The 20,438-nt window shown below is 46.2% G+C and overlaps 1 protein-coding gene across 1 annotated transcript in view; it reads right to left on the bottom strand.

The window, feature by feature from the left end:
* The window catches only part of LOC147107743 (proto-oncogene tyrosine-protein kinase ROS-like), a 281,208-nt gene that overhangs the window by 104,989 nt on the left and 155,781 nt on the right, over positions 1-20,438 (bottom strand). The window contains exon 42 of the mRNA XM_086007024.1: positions 13,785-13,919. Within this exon, the coding sequence (XP_085863150.1) occupies positions 13,785-13,919 (135 nt within the window). The remainder of the gene's footprint in view (positions 1-13,784; positions 13,920-20,438) is intronic.

Raw genomic sequence — 20,438 nt, 5'->3', positions numbered from 1 at the left:
CTGTTGGTGGTCTGACATTGTGAGAAGCAGTCAGAAGCAATTGCAGGTCTCTGCCATTCCTGCACGTTAAGTGCATCAGAAATGACAAGGAAAATCACTACCTAAGGGGGCGATTTTGCCAGCCCTGGGGAGGCGGGTATGGAGGCGGGTATGGAGGCGGGACTGCCGGGAAAATGGCAGAATTTGGGGGCAGGTGCCCAATCCGCCTCCATGCCGTCTTCCCAGGAGGCTGGTAGCCGTCCCGAGCCGGGTCCCGTCTCCTTGGAGGTGGGAAGGGATTAAAGCCTATTAACAGGTAGTTAACGGGCAGAAAATAGGATTATTTCAGTCCAAATATGTTTACCCTTTCTAAAGAATTCTGTCTGTCCCTTTGTACTGGCCTGATCCTACAGTACTGTAATCATTACTGTTGTCTCTGTTGGCTTAATGTAACTTGTTGGTGGCTTCTCGTTTGCAACTAGGGCTGGATTTTGTCAATGAGGAGCATTTGGAGGTGGGACTCCCACTTGTTGGGTTTTAGTCCCGTCTCCATCGACTTGTGGCCAACCCACGCTATTTTCCCCTTTTTGCCCTCAAGTTTAGGCTTCCCAAAGGCTCCAAAACCCACCAGGGTCACCGAGGCGAGTAGAGGGTCTGCGGGGGTCCAAAGGTGCGCTGTGAAGGTAAGTGATGGGTGCAAGAGTGGAGAGGTGAGTATCTGAGGTAAGTGCAAAGTGTTTTTTAAAGTGTACTTACCTTTGTTTCTTCCTGCAGGCTTCAGTCGGTTTGTATGTGGAGACTCTCGGACCTCCACATTGGGAATGACAGGTGGCCGTTGCATTCACAGATGCAACAACCATCTCAATTCTGTTAAAGAAAGACGTTTGGTGGGGTCTTGTATTCAAGACCTCATCAAACTGCAGAGAATGTCACTGTTTGACAGCTTCACAGAGCTGTCAAATGATGACAATTCATCTGTCAAAAGTTTTTGTCTTATGAAACATCATACGTTGACGTGCTCTGCAACCGGCTTTCCCTTAATTGGCCTGCTAAGCCCGCTGGGTGGGATTAACAAGGTCAATCAAGGGAAAATAGCGTGGGTTGGCCACAAGTCAATGGAGGCGGGACTAAAACCCAACAAGTGGGAGTCCCGCCTCCAAATGCTCCCCATTGACAAAATCCAGTCCCAGTTGCAAACGAGAAGCCACCAACAAGTTACATTAAGCAAACAGAGGCAACAGTAATGATTACAGTACTGTAGGATCAGGCCAGTACAAAGGGACAGACAGAATTCTTTAGAAAGGGTAAACATATTTGGACTGATTGGCTTGCTAAGAAGAAAAAATGAACTGGCATTTATATAGCACCTTTCGTGATCTCAGGATGTCCCATAGCACTTCAGCACATCCAGTGAATTACTTTTGAATTGTAGTCACTGCTGCAGTGTAGAAAATGCTACAGCCAACTTGTACACAGCAAGCTCCTGTAAACAGCAGTGAGTTAATGATCAGATCATCTGTTTTCAGTGGCGTTTGAGGGATTAAATGTTGGCCAGGCACCAGGAGAAATCCTCTGCTCTTCTTCAAAATAGTGCCATGGGATCTTTTACGTCCAGCAGAGAGGGTAGATGGATAAGGTGTTAATTAGCAGATTTACTCCCATTGCTCCAGGTACCATTTGTGGAAGGTGGAGAAATGAGTTAACAGTCTGTCACATTTTGAAGTCAAAGCAGAAAACTTGGCTCACTCTGATCAGCAACGAGAATGATCTAATTTGACTGACAATTTTAAACCCCAAATAAGAAAACTCAGCAATCAAACCCAGCAATATTAAACTTTATTATTGCAGTTAGTTTAGTCAGCATTGCTCAAAATTTTTTATTTTCCTCAAAAAAGCAGGAGAGGCCTACTTTTTCCTTGATGTTCATGAAGCACTGACAAAACTCTGGAAATGCATGTTTTTGAAAGGTACGGTTCCTGAAATAAAGATTTAGGTAGGGATAATGATCAAATAGCAGGCAATCATAACACAGCTGCAGTAATGATCCTTTAACACTTCTCCGGCAGCTGAACAGTCACTTAACTTGCGTAAATCTCCCAGACTTCGTTAATCCAGCTGTTGAGTGTGCAATTATTGTTGAAAACGGCTGAACGGCAGCAGAGCGAAATCCTGATTTACAAGGTATTCTATGCACTCGAGCCCTCGCTTTCCTCAAGAATGAGTGCAAGTGCAGCACAGGTAAAAAAAATTTTTTGCAATTTCTACATAGCAGAATAGTTTGATGTACTAAATTAGTTCTATTGTCACTCTTATATTGCTCCAAATTGGAAACTGCTTTGCAATGGCACAAATGTGTCAGAGTAACCACACTCGAAGTGCAAATAAGGTTACACACTAAAAATTAAATAAATTACATCCATGTTTTAGGCACCAGAGTTTGAAGTCTTACGCTACAACTTTCAAACCTGGCTATATTACTCGCCTCAAAGTAAATGTAATCATAGAATGAATGATGCAGCAGAAATAGTTCCAAGGCTAATGGGCTGAATTAATGCACTGCCAGACAATTACAATGTGTTTTGTTATTTCCAGAAGACATTCGACAAAGTGCTATATAAAAAGTGACTGCATAAGATAAGAGCTCATGGCGTTGGGGGTAATATATTAGATTGGACAGAGGATTGGCTAACTAACAGAAAACAGAGAGTCGGGATAAATGGGTCATTTTCAGGATGGAAATCTGTAACTAGTGGGATGCCACAGGGATCAGTGCTGGTGCATCAACTATTTTCAATCGATATTAATGACTTGGATGAAGGAAGCGAGTGTATTGTAGCCAAATTTGCAAATGATACAAAGATAGGTGGGAAAGCAAATTGTGTGAAGGATGCAAAGGACGCGATCTTGCCAGCCCTGGGGAGGCGGATATGGAGGTGGGACTGCCGGGAAAATGGCAGAATCTGGGGGCGGGTGCCCAACCCGCCTCCGTGCCATCTTGCCACGAGGCGGGTAGCCAACCCGCGCCGGGTCCCATCTCCTTGGAGGCGGGAAGGGGATTGCAGCCACTTAACTGCCTGTTAACCAGTAGTTAACAGGCAGATAAGAGGATTATCCCCATTTTGCCCACAAAAGTGTGGGCTTCCCGAAGGCTCCGAACCCTGCCAGGGTCACCGAGGTGAGTAGTGGGTCTGCGGGGGTTGGAGGGGTGCAAAAGTGCGCTGTGAAGATAAGTGATGGGCGCAAATGTGGAGAGGTGAGTGTGTGAGGTGAGTGGAAAGTGTTAGAAAAAGTTTACTTACCTTTGTTTCTTCCTGCAGGCTTCAAGAGTTGGGTAAGCAGAGAGTCTCGCATCTCACCGGCAGAGATGACAGATGGCCGTTGCATTCAGGAAGTCCAAAGGCGGAAGTCACACCCCCATCCACATCAATGGGGCGGAGGTGGAAAGGGTGGCCAGCTTTAAGTTCCTCGGAGTCCACATCACGGAAGACCTCTCCTGGTCCCTCAACACCTCCTCTCTGGTGAAGAAGGCCCAGCAGCGCCTATATTTCTTGAGGAGGCTGAAGGGATGTAATCTGTCACCCCCGATCCTCTCTAACTTCTACCGCTGCACTATAGAGAGCATCCTGACAAACTGTATCACGGTATGGTACGGCAGCTGTAGCTCCCATGACCGGAAAGCCCTGCAGCGGGTAGTCAAAACTGCCCAACGCATTACCGGCACCCGGCTACCGACCATAGAACATATATATCAGAAACGCTGCCTACGGAGGGCACGGTCCATCATCAAAGACCCTACCCACCCCAGCCACAGTCTGTTCGCCCTCCTACCATCTGGAAGACGCTACAGATGCATTCGCACCCATATGACCAGATTTAGGAACAGCTTCTTTCCCAGGGCTGTCATCCTACTGAACTCCACAAATAAACACTAAAGCCTGCACATCTGCCGATGCACTTTATTATGGTCATATTTATGCTAATATATATGTACAAATGTATGTTGAAATGTTTAAGTGTCCTAATCCAAATTGTACACTCTCGGGAGCCGCAAGCCTACATTTCGTTGTACTGCACTTGTGCACTAACAATGACAATAAAAGTTGATTTGATTTGATTTGATCTAATTTCTGCAACAGAAAGAGGTTTGATGAGGTCTTGAATTCAAGAACTCATCAAACTACAGAAAATGTCACTGTTTGACAGCTTCACAGAGCTGTCAAACGATGACAATTCAGCTGTCAAAAATTTTGGACAGATGAAACGTCAATGACATTCTCTGCAACCGGCTTTCCCTTAATTGGCCTGCTAAGCCCACTGGGCAGGCTTAACAAGGTCAATCAAGGGAAAATAGTATGAGTTGGCCAGAAGTTGATGGAGGCAGGACTGAAACCCGACAAGTGGGAGTCCCGCCTCCAAAATTGGCAAAATCCAGCCCAAAGAGTCTGCTAGGTGAGTGGGCAATAATTTGGCAGATGGAGTATAAAGAGGGAAAATGTGAAGTTATCCACTTTGGTCGGAAAAATAGAAAAGAAAAATATTGTTTAAATGGAGAAAGACAGAATGCGGCAGTACAGAGGGATTTGGGTGTCCTCGTACATGAAACACAAAAAGTTAACATGCAGGTATAGCAAGTAATTAGGAAGGCAAATGGAATGTTGGCCTTTATTTCAAGGGGGATGGATTATAAAAGTAGGGAAGTCTTGCTACAACTGTACAGGGCGCTGGTGAGACCACGCCTAGAGTACTGCGTACAGTTTTGGTCCCCTTATTTAAGGAGGGATATACTTGTATCGGAGGCAGTTCACAGAAGGTTCACTAGGTTGATTCCTGGGATGGAAGGGTTGTCTTATGAGGAAAGGTTGAGCAGGTTGGGCCTATACTCATTGGAGTTTAGAAGAATGAGAGGGGATCTTATTGAAACATATAGGATTCTGAGGGGGTTGGACTGGGTAGATGCTGAGAGGATGTTTCCCCTCGTGGGGGAATCTAGAACTAGGGGGCATAGTCTCAGAATAAGGGGTCACCCATTTAAGATGGAGATGAGGAGGAATTTCTTCTCTCAGAGGGTCGTGAATCTTTGGAATTCTTTACCCCAGAGAACTGAGTCATTGAATATATTCAAGGCTGAGATAGACAGATTTTTGAGCAACAGGGGAGTCAAGGGTTATGGGGAGCGGGCAGGAAAGTGGAGTTGAGGCCAAAATCAGATCAGCCATGATCTCATTAAATGGCGGAGCAGGCTCAAGGGGTCGAATGGTCTGCTCCTGCTCCTTCTTCTTATGTTATGTGAAAAACCTGTCCAGAAAATTAACTCAATTTGAATGGTGTGAGCTCTTTCATTTTTTTTTTTTTTAAGTATATTGGTATAGATTAATCAAAATTGTTGCTGAGCCAGAAGGCACATAGCAAGAAACTGGACACACCACACCCTCCAAAGTGCTACTCCTAAAATGCTGGGAACTACTCATTTGGAAGAAGTTCTGGTTCATCCATGTCTTGATGCTGGACAAGCTGTCTGACAACACCACGATGATATGAAGAGATAAAGCGGAGTGTCATCAGCATATATACACATATGGAAACTGATCCCATGCCAATGGATAATGTCATGAAAGGAGTAAGATATAAATAAGAAAATCAAAGGGTTAATGATAAAACATTGGAGGAATCTGAAGCTGACCATATGATACAAATCATTGCTGGAAGGAAATGGGTTAGTAATCCAGAGGCCTGGACCATCAATCCAGAGAATGAGCGCTCAAATCCCACCATGGTTGTTTCAGAATTTGAATTATTAAAACAAATCTGGAAATAAAAAGGCTGGTATCAGTAAAAAAAAGTGACCATGAAGCTGGCAAATTGTTGTAAAAACCCAACTGATTCTCTAATGACTTTTAGGGAAGAAAACCAGTCACCCTTACCCAGATTAGTCTATATGCAGCCCCACACCAACGTGGTTGGCTCTTAACTGCCCTCTGAAGTGGCCTAAGCAAGCTACTCACTCGATTGTATCAAACTGCTACAATGACAACACTGTTCAAGAAGGTGGGCAACCATCACCTTCTCGGGGCAACTGGGGATGGGCAATAATTGCTGACCTTGCCAGTGATGCCCACATCCCAAGGATGAATGAAAAAAATGTACTGGGACAGGTAGGAATGAAACCATACAAGGGCACTTCCACAAAGGTGGACTCTAGCAGATGGGCTGTGCCTTATTTCTGGTACATCAATGAGCTGCTCTTATGCCTTCCTTTTAAGGTCAGTAAAATGCTCACCATTTGATTTGCCTGTGCAGCACTTTAATGATGCACAATTTATTTACAAGTTAGATATTGATGATGAAGGCCATTCAGCCCATCTTAGCTGAGCCATTCCTCCCACAGCATGCAAATGTTTCTGAAATGATTTCAGAGTGTTTGTTCCACTATCCGACCCGAAGTCCTTTCCATGCATAGAGCATTCTTTGTGTGGAAAACCTCCTGACATCAGTCCTAAAGTTGCTTTTTGCTAGTTTGAATCCATGTCCCATTGTCAGTTTAGTATGAAGTAGTGCTCCCGATTTATCTTTTCTGTACCACATACAGTCTTTTATGTCTCAGTCACTTCCATTTAAGGCTGAAAAGCACAATTTTTTTTCCAGTCTTTCCTCATATCTCAATTCTCTGACACTAAGGATCAATCTGATGGCTCTTTGAACTGTCTTTAGGGCTTAAATATCTCCTTTGTGCCACAGTGACCAGACTGGACACAGTTTTCAGTATGTGATCTGAATAGTACACTCTACAGTTTGAGCATTACTTCTTCTGACTTGTACTTTACTGTTTTATCTATAATAGTTTGAACCGCAACTAACACACAAGAGCATTTAAAAAAATATATATTTATGTTGCTAATATGCATTACTCTTTTTTTAAGGATAGAAATGATCAGAGCAGCACTGTCAGATAGTTCATTAATGCTTTCTCCACATTACCACCTTATAGACACATTTATTTATTTGCAAAAATGAATAGAGAGTTTTAGGCTCAACATGATTGGATTTTTCTACCAAATTTATCTTTTTCCTTTACTTTCTTTCCGGTTTTCCTGCATATCACACTACTACGAACACACTAAGAAGTGGTGCAGAAGCAATGAAACTGCGGCCATATTTTTCTTTAATGCATTCTCACTTGTATCGCCAAAGGCATTTGTTTTAAAATTAAGATTTCACTAAAATACTTAGCAGGGGTAATAGACTCCCAGCATGGAGCCTTGCTAGGCGAGAGCCATGGGTGCAGAATCAACCCCATCTCCCACATTAGGAGCAGGACGGTGTTCCCTCGATGCTGCATGGCAGTGTCTGGGAGGTCCCTACGCAGGCCGCTCACCGGTTTTGCATTGTAAAAACCGCGCATGCGCAAAATTTGAATGGGCCGCACAGCAATTTAAAGGGACCGCGCACGAAAAAGAAATTAGAAGGAACATTGGAACAGGGTCTCGCAAATCTATTCCCATATCCTGTTCATGTTTACGCGACTTTTCCTTGACAGTTTTCTTTCCTGACTTTTTAATCTTTGATTCAATATTTCTCTTTTGCCTCCCTGCTGTTTCTCTTTATTGCTTCACTTGCTCATTTCTCCCCTACATTCTTTCCCTTTTTCTCACTTTAAAGTTACTGCCACCCAGACCACAACATACGCAGTGTGTGCACTACAATAAAATGACTGTAATCCAATGGGAAAATGTATAATTATGGGCATTTTCACACAGGATTTTGACTATTTGGATAGTTCACAGGGGCACTTGAAATCCATAGCATTCCTGGAAATTTTTTGCCATATCCATCTTGTATTGCAGATTCTATGTAATACAGGAATCCCAATAGAGATGGTATCACTACACATTGTAGCAGCCTGCAGGATAGTGGCCAGCAGTTGGAAAGATTTGAATTTCTAACTTTTAATAACCCAGCCATAACAAATGTAACTGCATAGCTGTGGAGCCATAGTATTCTTTCATGTTCCCTCTTCGCAGCCCAATACTGACAGCTCCAAGCTCACTGGATACCTAAGCAACAGCTTATGTATTGAAAAGAACTGCTTTGTGTTGATCAATTATCTTATATCTCGCACTGTTTTTTGGGCTTTTGTCGGACAGAAGTTCCCAAGTGCTGTTTGAAAATACATCAGGTTAAACTAAAGTTAATCGACAAGAAAGAGTGATAAAATGAGTATGAAAAGTTGCACACACAGGGCGCGATCTTGCCAGCCCTGGGGAGGCGGGTTTGGAGGCGGGACTGCCGGGAAAAGGGCAGAATCTGGGGGCGGGTACACATCCCGCCCCCAACCCGTCTGTGATATCTTCCCAGGAGGCGGGTAGCCGACCCGCGCCGGGTCCTGTCTCCTGGAGGCGGGAAGGGGATTACAGCCACTTAACTGCCTGTTAACAAGTAGTTAACAGGCAGTTAAGAGGATTATCCCCATTTTTCCAACAGAGGTGTGGGCTTCCCAACGTCGGGAAACCCCGCCAGGGTCACCAAGGCAAGTAGTGGGTCTGCAGGGGTCGGAGGGGTACAAAAGTACGCTGTGGAGGAAAGTGTGGAGAGGTAAGTATGTGAGGTGAGTGGAATGTGATAGAAAATGTTTACTTACCTTTGTTTCTTCCTGCAGGATTCAACAGTTGGGGATGCGGAGAGTCTCGCATCTCACCAGCAGAGATGACAGATGGCTGCTGCATTCTCTGATGCAACAACCATCTAATTTCTGCTAAAGAAAGAGGTTTGATGAGTCTTGAATACAAGAACTCAGCAAACAACAGAGCATGTCAGTGTTTGACAGCTTCACAGAGCTGTCAAACGATGACAATTCATCTGTCAAAAATTTTTGACAGATGAAATGTCATACGCTGACGTTCTCTGTAACCGGCTTCCCCTTAATTGGCCTGCTAAGCCCACTGGGCGGGCTTAACAAGGTCAATCAAGGGAAAATAGCATGGGTTGGCCAGAGGTCGATGGAGGCGGGACTAAAACCCAACAAGCAGCAGTCCCGCCTTCAACGCGCCCCCACTGACAAAATCACCCCCACGATGTCAATAACAGTTTTACTAAATCAAATCAGTTTGCCACATGGCTAAGAGCCATGACAACATTTCAGAAAACCTGCATGTTTATGAAAAGTGGTTTTGCATTCAAACCTTGGGCAACATTGGTATCGTGGGAGCTCCTAAAACCCTCGCACTATATGGGATTAACCACCCTATCAGCTGGTCTAAAGATGGTTATGGCCAGGAAAAAGGAGCATTCCACGTCGCGGCCCATCAGACTGTTAATCAGCCTACAAATCTTTCCACCTTGGTGGTGATTTTGCCAGCCCTGGGGAGGCAGGTATGGAGGCGGGACTTCTGGGAAAATGGCAGATTTTGGGGGTGGGCCAACCCACCTCCGTGCCATCTTCCCAGGAGGCGGGTAGTCGACCCGCGCTGGGTCCCATCTCCTTGGAGGCGGGAAGGGATTAAAGCTTATTAACTGCCTGTTAACAGATCAGCCATGATCTCATTGAATGGTGGAGCAGGCTTGAAGGGCTGAATTGGCTACTCCTGCTCCTATTTCTTATTTTCTTATGTTCTTAGAAAATAGGATTATCCCTTTTTGACCTCACAAGTGCGGGCTTCCCGAAGGCTCCAAAACCCGCCAGGTCAGCGAGGCAACTATTGGGTCTGCGGGGGTCGGGGGGGGGGGGGGTGCAAAAGTGTGGTGTGAAGGTGAGTGATGGGTGCAAGAGTGGAGAAGTGAGTATCTGAGGTAAGTGCAAAGTGTTTTTAAAAGTGTACTTACCTTTGTTTCTTCCTGCAGGCTTCAGTCAGTTTGTATGCGGAGACTCTCGCACCTCCGTGTTGCAGATGAGCGATGGCCGTTGCATTCTCAGATGCAACAACCATCTCAATTCTGTAAAAGAAAGAAGGTTGATGAGGTCTTGTATGCAAGACCTCATCAAACCATTGTTTGACAGCTTCACAGAGCTGTCAAACGATGACAATTCATCTGTCAAAAATTTTTGACATGCTCTGCAACCGACTTTCCCTTGATTGGCCTGCTACACCCGCTGGGCAGGCTTAACAAGGTCAATCAAGGGAAAATAGCGTGGGTTGGCCACCAATCGATGGAGGCGTCAAATCGACCTGACAAACAGCAGTCCCGCCTCCAACACGCCCCCAAGTCACAAAATCGCCCCCATAGTGTCAGCTGTGGCTCAGTTGGTAGCACTCTCACCTCAGAGTCAGAAGATTGTGGGTTCGAAGTCCCACTCCAGAGATTTGAGCAAGAAACCTCGGCTGACACTCCAGAACAGTACTGAGGGAGTGCTGCACTGTCAGAGCTGCTGTCTTTAACAATGGAATGTTAAACCGACACCCTGTCTGCTCTCTCAGGTGGATGTAAAAGAAATGGCACTATTTTGAACAAAAGCAGGGGACTTATCCCTGGTGTCCTGACCAATATTTATCCCTCAATCAACGTCACTGAAGACAGATTATCTGGTCATTATCACATTGCTGCTTATGGAAGTTTGCTGTGAGCAAATTGGCTGCAGCATTTCCTACATTATAACAGTGACTACACTTCAAAGGTCACTTCATTGGCTGTAAAGCACTTTGGGATGTTGTGAAAGGCGCTATGTAGATGCAAGCCTTTCTTTTTCACTACTTTGCACTATTCTCCAAGGGAAGAGTGTAAAAAAAGAAAAAGTCTCCTTCTGCTGCAAGGATCCTATGTGGGCGGAGTTTGGGCAGTTTCCATCCAGTTTATAGTGGGCATGAGCCTGTGGCACAAAACTAATTGGACACTAACTGGTAATCTCACTTGGAGCGGCTACAGGATGGCTGGCATGAGAAACGGAAAAAATACCACACTATTGCAGTAGGGGGTGCTCTTCCGAGGTTGGAGCTAAAGCACAGAGTAGAAAGAGCTTTACTTTACATCTGGCTTGGCTATATCTAACCTGGGAGTGCTCGATACTGGCAGTGGGTGCCTAAAATGGGAAAAGTTCCATTCCCAACACCTTAAGTTGAAAATACACACACCCACAGTAAATAACTGGTGACGCATAAACCGATCAAAATGACTTTGATGTGATTATATAGTGGCTGTTATGTAGTTTTAAAATCACTCTCATAGTTCTTACATTAAGTCACCAGTTATTTAACAAGCCAATGCAACTTCTCTGTGTAAACTGTCAAAAGTAAAATCTCACCAGAACTCGATTTTTGGGGGAACTGTGTTCAAGGAAAAGGGAAGCAAGCACCTGCTGACTGTCATCGTTGGAAGCTATAAGAAGCAGGACCTTCCCATGTTCCCAACAAAGCTCTGGCACTGCGCCAGTTATTAAATCCAGCTACAGCCAGACAATTTGGTCTTTATTTTATTTTAATGTGGCACTAGACATCTCACATGACATTTCCAAATATGGAATTACACTCTGGGCTTACTCTGATTGCTTGTAATGACTTAACTGCAATGGAATTACTAAAGAATGAATAATAGCAGCATGCACTACGATTGTATGAGCTTCTCAAAAATGCACATGTAACTGTATAACTTCTTCCCATTCATACTGCAGCAAAGGGAGCCGGGGAAAAGAAGACTGTAGACAGAGTGTAGTTTATCTTCACTTCTCCATGCACTAAAGTTTAGCCATAGCCTTATTTTATCATTCAGAGATACATGATGACTTTAGAAATGATGCCAGAGAACCTATTTATTGCAGAATTACAAATACTTGCAAAACTTTCCAGTCACAGCCACTTCTGAGGCATTCAGTCCAGACCTGTCACTCTCTGCAGTATTTCATCCACTTCCCTGATAATGTCACAGACTCTAAAGTTGATTTCCATGTGTTTTGTGCTGTAATTTATGGACTATGTTGTGATCACAAATCAGCAAAAAGAATGAGTACCTTCGGGTACAATTAATCTCAATAGGATGGCTGCTGGAAGTCAAAACAACACAGACAAAATAAACACTGCCCAACTTCCTCTATAATTAATATCTCTGAATTCTAGCACCCTTGCACAGCTTTCCCTAATTTATTGTCACATGGCACTTTCTTCCAGATAGAAAGGCACACGGCTCATGATTGGTAACTGCAGACCAATGATCCTCTCGTATGTTGACAGACAATGATGTATTAGTGGGACCAGAGTGATTGGTTTTCCTTAGTTGCTTACCGTAAAACAGCTCTCTGCAGTATTGCAAGCGTAAACCTAGAAATGAATACAATCCTCCCATCAAGATTACAGCAGCTGCCGGTTCTAGAAATTCTAGTAATGGTGAGGTTTAAAGCAGAGACATTAATACTCCAGCTGCCCATTTTTTTCTGAGCGTATTGTGCATTTTACAGCCTCTGTCGTAGTCACAGTTAGCAAAAATGAGAGGTGCTGTTTGAAGTTGTGCCGTTTTAAATTGAGAAGCGCACAAACTACTGAATTTGTTGGGAAAGCTAGAAGGTGGCTTCGGTGGAAATCTAACAGAATTGTTTTTAAGGCCCCCCCTTTCAGTCAAACAGTTTGATTGCCCTCTGCTGGGCAACGTGCAAAGCATACACAATTCTATCGGCATGTATCCCGACCCTGAAATCATCGGGGTCCAGTGTGGTGGAGCACAAGCCTCCTCAGCCCTAGCCCAAAGTCAGAGACCCTGCCCCAAATCCCAGGGGCAAGATCAGTTGCGTAACTGGGGCACATTGTGCCTGCAAGGCTGCTTCAGCTGCGCCTGACCCCCACCCCACCACCCCCTCCACCATATGCCTGCCAGAAGGTGGAGCAGCCCAACAGCTGCTCTGTCTGCAATGTCCCGGGGACCTCCCAGGCTGAAGAAAATAACTCGGAAGAAGTTTTTGCTCCGAGTGGAGCCTGTGTGCCTTTGAAATGAAATAAGCAATCGCCTCCGGGATCATAACAGAGCCGACACCTGCTCTTAGCAGAATTTCCTGGGGTAGCCTGGGAACGTCCCCATACATGCCCCATTGACGTGTGCAAGTCTGTGAGGGGGGGCAGGGAGGGGGCTGTGGGTCCTCTCTCGTCCCCAAAATTTCAAGGCTGTGGGATACTCTAGGCCAACTGTATGGGAGCTTAAAGATGATGGTCCCAAGATTTGACTTGGATATTGTTATTTTGTCATTATATTTATCTCATCAAAGTTACTTACTACAAATGGTATGAATGCTACTTCTTTAAAAGTTAATGATATACACTGTAATCTATGCCAAGGAGGACCTGCAAAGACAGTGCCAATCTAAACTCACTTAACAAATATGGAAACCATCAAGAGGGCACCTGAATATGAATACCACCACTGCCAGTCTCAAAAAATCATCGCAATGGGTTTCACTGCATTTCAAAAGTGAAAGAGATGGGCATTGGACTGGAGCACACTAGGAAAGAGGGCATTACAACTGTTATTGTCCCCAAGAGATTTGAAACCCCAGTCAGCTCGTTTTTGGCTTTCTCGTACATTGTAACTTTGGTTATAAAACAGCAAGACACTCACTTCCAAGTCTCTGCTATATCTATACATCGCTTTTATCTTTGTAATTCAGACTACCCCAGTTACCTTAAAGCATCAAGAGAATTAGAAGATGGCTCTTTTGATAATTATTAACACAGCTTCTGACAAGCACACACTTTGAGAGTTGTGGAAAAAACTCCATACTCAGAATTCACCAAATATTTATTGCCGTTACTTTTACTTTCTGAATATGGTTCAGGAACCAGTATGTGATTCTGATTTTTTTTTTTTTATAAACGTGTTTTAAACTTAGTGATACTTACACATTATCTGGACAACGGTTTGGTTTCTCCAGCCTCCCTCCTGTTCTAACGAAGTGCAATACTTCAAGGTTGGTACGAGCTGGGTAAGGTTGCTGGCCCAATGTCATTACTTCCCACATTAAGATACCAAATGACCTGGAAAATGATTTTAAAAATACAGGAAAAGGCAAAGCACTGTAAATATTATTCCTGGTCATTTATGAGCATGAACTTCATTTGCTACTGGAACTAAGCAAATATTTAATACTGTCAAACTTTATGCCTAGTTAAGTAAACTCGATGGGCCTCCTTCTGTGCTGTACTAGTCGATGGTTATGAGCCATTCCTTACTCTGAAAGGCAGTCTACTATTTGTTGACAAACCAGGATTTTTTCCCTCCCGTATACATTAATTTTTTCCCACTGGGTAACTGCGCTAATGGATTTTTCTATCCAGGCCAACATCAGAAAGGTGAAATGAAGCTTAACTATTTGAATGCTAGTTTTAAACCTTGCTAAGTAAAATAATGCATACCAACTATCCATATTGTATGTGCACAATCAGCATAATGCAGCGTCAGTCTGCATTTGAAAAATCAGCAACTCCCCCCCCCCCCCGCCCCCCCCACAAATCCTCATTCAAGCTTCCCAAACTTCAGAGAGCTGCCTCATCAGTCACTGCAGCTCAACATTAATCTGCATTTGCTGCTGTATCAAATAGTTCCCATGTTTCGTGGGACAAGACTGGAGCTGGGGGGGAGGGGGAAGAGAAAGACTGAATGAGAGAGAGCACGAGAGAATTAAATCTTTAGAAACCAATATTGCACTCTGCTTAGTGACCTTTAGCTTTGATGCTAGCTCAAACCATTTTGCCCATGGGCTGAACTGTTTGCTCTGTGAATCTACAAAAAAAAAGTTGACTCTAAGCATATACTTTCATTTCCATGGACACTGCACCTACCCGAGTACTATTGGACTAAAAACAGATTACCAAAAAAAAAATCCACAGGACTACTAAATGTTTGGGTAATTAAAGATAGACACTGATCTTTGATTCAGTTTGCATTAATATATTGGTGCCATGATGCCAATATATTAATTCAAACTGAATCAGTTGTGTTTCTATCCATTTAAAGAGGCACTGAACATACTTTTATTATACAATTTATAGTTTAATTTTTTGGTCACTTTCTTTAATGATTTAATTATCCCCACTTTAGATCATCCTTCCTGTACACCATTCCTAGACTAGGATGGTAGGCAGCTGGCTTGCTGTTACTAGATCCAGCTGTTGGACGTTTTACAGTAGCCATTTGGCTATTTCCCTTCTCCCCTCCCCCGCTTCCTATGAGCAAGAACCTTTAACCAGTCCCCAGTGACCAAGCTCAGACCTGGAAGTCAAAATGTGGAAACTGCAGGTGCTGTATTTATCAATATGGAAACAGAACTCTCAGCTTTGTAATATATTTTCTCCTCTCTCTTTCTCTTTGTACTACCATTTTCACACAGTTTATTAGTGTCAATGGGCACAAGGTGACCTGATCTACACACTGGTCACAGTACAATACATCGGGCATCTTAAGGCAGTTGGGTTAATTGTCGGCATGGGTTGTAAAAGGTGTGAATTTCTAAATCAATGCTGTGTATCAGTGTTTAAGTTCCCGATGGAAGAAAATGAACCCTTAAATTTGCATAACTAGATTTTCACATTTAAAATATCTGTTATCCTTCTGGGATAAATATTTTGGCTTGGGAGACAGAAATAAAGTAAATTCCAAAATTCTGGAAAATGCAACAAAGTATCAAAAATCAAAACATTCTGTGGCTGGGAGTCAGCGAGGTGTGGGGGGTGGGGTGCGGGGAAGAGAAATTGATTCCTATGGAAAGTAAAGTTTGTGCCTTCAGTGCTTGCATCCCTCTTCAGCACTTCGTAAACCTTCACTGCTGCAAGCTGTGCTTTTTTCTCCGCGATACAAGTGACAACAGATTGTCTATACCTACTGCTTATGTTATGACAATCTCAATTCCCCTGCCCTTTCAACGTAACTACTTGGTTATAATCAGCACTGTTTTTCAGCACTCCGTTTCATTGACACTGTTGGTCAAATGTTGTTAGTATTCTAGAGTGGCATTAATTTTAGGGACTACAAGTACAATGAGCAAACCTGAAAATCTCGTAACATTTTGCTGGTCAAATATGAATTAACCCATGAGAACTGAAATTTATTCTTGGCTTTCAAATTACCAATCTCTTTTAAGAACATATAAGAGCATAAGAAACAAGAGCAGGAGTAGGCCATGCGGCCACTTGAGCCTGCTCCGCCATTCAATAAGGTCATGGCTGATCATCGACCTCAACTCCATTTTCCCGCCCGATCCCCGTATCCCTCGATTCCCCTAGAGTCCAAGGGCTCGAATTTCCAAGCCCCATGGAGACGTGTTTGGAGGCGGGAGTGGTGGGAAATTTGCAGAACCGGGGGGCAGGAACCCATCCCGCTCCCAACCCGCCTCTGTGCCAATGTCCCAGGAGGCGGGTATTCCGACCTGTGCTGGGAGCCACCTCCCCGAGGCAGGAAGGGGATTAGTGCCAATTAACTGCCTGTTAACAGGTAGTTAACAGGCAGTTTTTTGCCTAATCGCTATTTTTAGCCCTGAAGTGTGGGCTTCCCGACGGCTCCGAACCACGCCAAGTTAGCGAGGCGGACCGTCGGTCTGAAGGGGTTGGAGGGGTTGAGATGTCCATCGTGCAGGTGAGTGATGGGTGCATGTGTGCAGAGGTAAGTGTGTGAGGTAAGTGTAAAGTGTTTTAATAAGTTTTACTTACCTTTACTTTCTCCTGCAGGCTTCCTTCCTTTAGTTCTCGGGAGTCCCTCAGTTCACTGGCACAGAAAGCAGAATGGCCGCTGAACTGTCAAAAGCTGCAGCCTCTGCTTTCTGGTCTGGAGAGCTATCTAACTGAGTCTGAGTAGAAGGACTCAAGTTAGAAGACAGATTGTCAGTGTTTGACAGCTTCACAGAGCTGTCAATTGCTGATTTTTCATCTGTCAAAAGCTCTTGACAGATGAAATGTCAATCGCTGATGTCACCAGTAACCAGGTGTCCCTTAATGGGCCTGCTGAGCCCACTGGGCGGGCTTAACAAGGTCAATCAAGGGAAAATAGCGTGGGTTGGCCACAAGTCGATGGAGGCGGGACTACAACCCAAAAAGTGGGAGTCCCGCCTCCATCATGTACCCATTGACAAAATCCAGCCCTAAAAATCTATCTATCTCAGCCTTGAATATACTCAAAGACTCAGCATTCACAGCCCTCTGGGGCAGAGAATTCCAAAGATTCACAACCCTCTGAGTGAAGAAATTTCTCATCATTTCAGTCTTAAATGGCCTACCCCTTATCCTGAGACTATGCCCCCTAGTTCTAGACACTCCAGCCAGGGGAAACAACCTCTCAGCATCTACCCTGTCAATCCCCTTCAGAATCTTGTATGTTTCAAGGAGATCACCTCTCATTCTTCTAAACTCCAGAGAGTATAGGCCCATTCTACACAATCTCTCATCATAGGACAGCCCTCTCGTCCCAGGAATCAATCTAGTGAACCTTCGTTGCACCTTTTGTTTCATACTCAGAGTTTTCCACCTACTGCTACATGAGCATTTTGTCCTACTTTGTCCGATCCAATGTACAATTGGAATTTGCTAGCCATAATAGAAAAAAATTACATCCTAATCTCAGAAACCAAGGTGGGATATTTATCTGTAATTGCTGGCATAGTTTATGTAATATTGTGTTCTGTAGTAGGGAAGAAAATTTTAGACTATGGTTCTTCAATCAAATCCGAAAAAATGGCTTCACCAAGCCCGGAAAGAATTATTCAGGTGGCGTGCCGCAACTGCAGCATGTGGGAGTTTGTGGAGAGCATTGCAATCCCGGACGACCATGTCTGCATCTCGAGGAACTTCAGCTCAGAGGTGCAGACGTTGCAGGGCATCAGGGAGGGGAAGAGTTACCTGGACACTTTGATCCAGGAGGCAGTCACACCCCTTAGGTTAGGTAGTGGTACAGGTCTGGTTAGTGGTCAAGGAAAGGAGGCTGTGACTCAGGTAAGAGGACTCCAGGTGCAGTGCTGGAGGAGTCTCTGCCTTTGCCCTTATCCAACAGGTACGAGGTTCTTGCCGTACGCTTGGATGAGGGTAGGATCTGCAGGTGGATGAGCAAACTGACCACGGCACCGTGGTACAGGAGGCCATTCAAGTGGCGGGGGGGGGGGGGCGGGGAGTGAAAAGGAATGTTGTAGTGGTAGAGGTCAATATAGTCAGGAGGATAGACGCTGTTCTCTGCAGCTGGGACCGGGAGTTCCGAAGGTTGTGTTGCCTGCCCAGTGCCAGGGTTAAGGATATCTCCTCATGGCTGGAGAAGCACTTGGAGTGGGAGGGATTGGATCCAATTGTCATGGTCCGCATAGGAATCAACGACATAGGTAGAACTAGGAATGAAGTTCTGATGAGAGAGTTTGAGGAGCTAGGGTCCAAATTAAAACACAGAGGCCTAGAAATTCAGTATAGCCACTTTTGGGACGGTAAAGTCAGGCGGGCGCTAAAGTTAGCGCCCGCCGGAAAGTGGAGGCCACTTCGCCGATATTCAGTAGCTTTGGCCAAGGAGTTTGGGCGAGCGCTGAAACTGGCGTTGCACCCCTATCTTTAGGCGCTAAGCCGGCGGTGCGGACTGATAACGCCGAGGCCGGGCGCAGCGCAGGTGCGGTCATGTTTTGATTGACAGCAGACACCCTGACGCCGGCCAGCTCTTAAAGGGGGAAGGGTCGACTTGGTCTGCTGCCACGCCCTGGATAGTGGAGCCCTCCAGCTAGGCCTGAACACTGCTGCTGGACCCAAATAGCGCCTGAAGCCATGCAGAAGGCCCGTGAACGAGCGCAGCGCTTCTCAGAGCATGCTTTGAGGGTGCTGCTTAGGGGTTTGGAGAAGAAAAGAGATATCTTGTGCCCGGACAGTGGCAAGAAGGCTCCCAAGAGGCTGTACAGGAGAGCCTGGAGGGAAATCGCCCAGAGGGTCACAGCCAACAACGATGTCCCCAGGACTGGTGACCAATGCCGCAAGAAGTTCAACGACCTCACTCGGTTGGTCAGGGTGAGTACCCTTTCCAGTGTCCTCCTCATCCTTGCATGTGCGCCTCACATTATGGACAAAGGGACCTCAAAGGCCTAATGGCCAGCCCTCCTCCAGCAGCTATGGCACTGGCATGATCATCAGTAGCACTTTCTGCACTTCACACACTGGCCAAGCTATTCGACCATGGGAGGCAGTGCACACAACAACAGGGCACCACACTGTACTTAGAGGCCGTCCTTTCTCTTGCAGGCCAAGCTGGCGCAGAATCTGAAGAGCCGGACTGTCACCGGGGGAGGCCGTGTCCAGTTCCAGGAGCTCAGTGACCTGGAAGAGCGCGTGGCTCGATTCATGCGTGCCCGGGTGATTGGCCCCGTTGCTATTGGAGATGCCGACCCTGTGCTGGGCCCCAATGGTAAGGACATGACCGTTTGGACCTCTCTCGTTCCCCTTGCGCTTCAGATCTACATCCATTGCCACTGTCCCACCAATGCGCATAATGCCACCACTCATGCCTCCCTCGCTGACGCCCTGTCCTCACTCTAAAGCTACTCTTGCGCCTTCCTGCTTTCAGCTGGTGAGGAGGAGGTCCCTGAAGCTGCGAGTGTCAGTCCCTCGGAAGAGGAGGACGATGAGGACCAAGAGGAAGGCGGCACATCGGGGGAACCCTCATCCGCGCCAGGGGATGGCAATGGAGGGGAAACGTCTTGCCTGGAGGAGAGCCAGGGGGAAGTGTTGCAGGGGGGTGTAGCTCCTGTGCCCAGTGGCGTCCAGCCACGCGGGAAGGGTCGGGCAGCACGGCTGCCTTCTCCCCAGAGGGGGGAAGTGTTGCAGGGGAGGGCAGTTGCTGGGCCCAGTGGCGTCCAGCCACGCGGGAAGGGTCGGGCAGCACGGCTGCCTTCTCCCCAGAGGGGGGAAGTGTTGCAGGGGAGGGCAGTTGCTGGGCCCAGTGGCGTCCAGCCACGCGGGAAGGGTCGGCCAGCTCGGTGGCCTTCTCCCCAGAGGGAGAGTCAGGCCTCCAGTCCGGAGACGGTCCTCGCCCAGGAGGTGCGCCTCCTTGATCAAATGTCCGCGGATTCGGAGCGGCGCCACACCGAGTTCATGGGGGTTGTGGGACAGTTGCCTCAAGCCATTGAGTCCCTGGCTCATAGTGTGGCCGATTTCGGGGACTCACAGGCCAGGGGTGTCGAACAACTCGCGGCAGCACAGGACGCGAGTCGAGAGTTCATGAGTGGTGCCGTGCAGACACTGGCTGGTCTGATGCGGGCACAGACCAGGGCAGTACGGGCACTCACTTCTGCCACACTCGCTGTGTCACGGACGCATCGCCAGGGCACCCGCCGCGCTGCTGCAGCACAACGGTCTGGCCTTCACCAGATTGCTGCGCTTGCTGCAGTGCCAGCCCGGCCGAGTGCCAGTGTCTCTGGCGACCAGCGAGCGCCTGGCATCAGCCAGCTTGCCCCCATTGCTGCAGCCGCCACTGCCACTCCCCCAGCAAAGCTGCGACAAGCTGCTGGAGAGACTGATGCTGCCCAACCACAGCTGCAGCAGTCAGCA

Source organism: Somniosus microcephalus, chromosome 14 (genome assembly GCF_052327205.1).
Source record: "Somniosus microcephalus isolate GS21.2 chromosome 14, FLI_Smic_1.0, whole genome shotgun sequence".
Classification (NCBI taxonomy): Eukaryota; Metazoa; Chordata; class Chondrichthyes; order Squaliformes; family Somniosidae; genus Somniosus; species Somniosus microcephalus.
The sequence above is the reverse complement of the archived record's forward strand: the minus strand, read 5'-3'. Positions and strand labels throughout refer to the sequence as shown.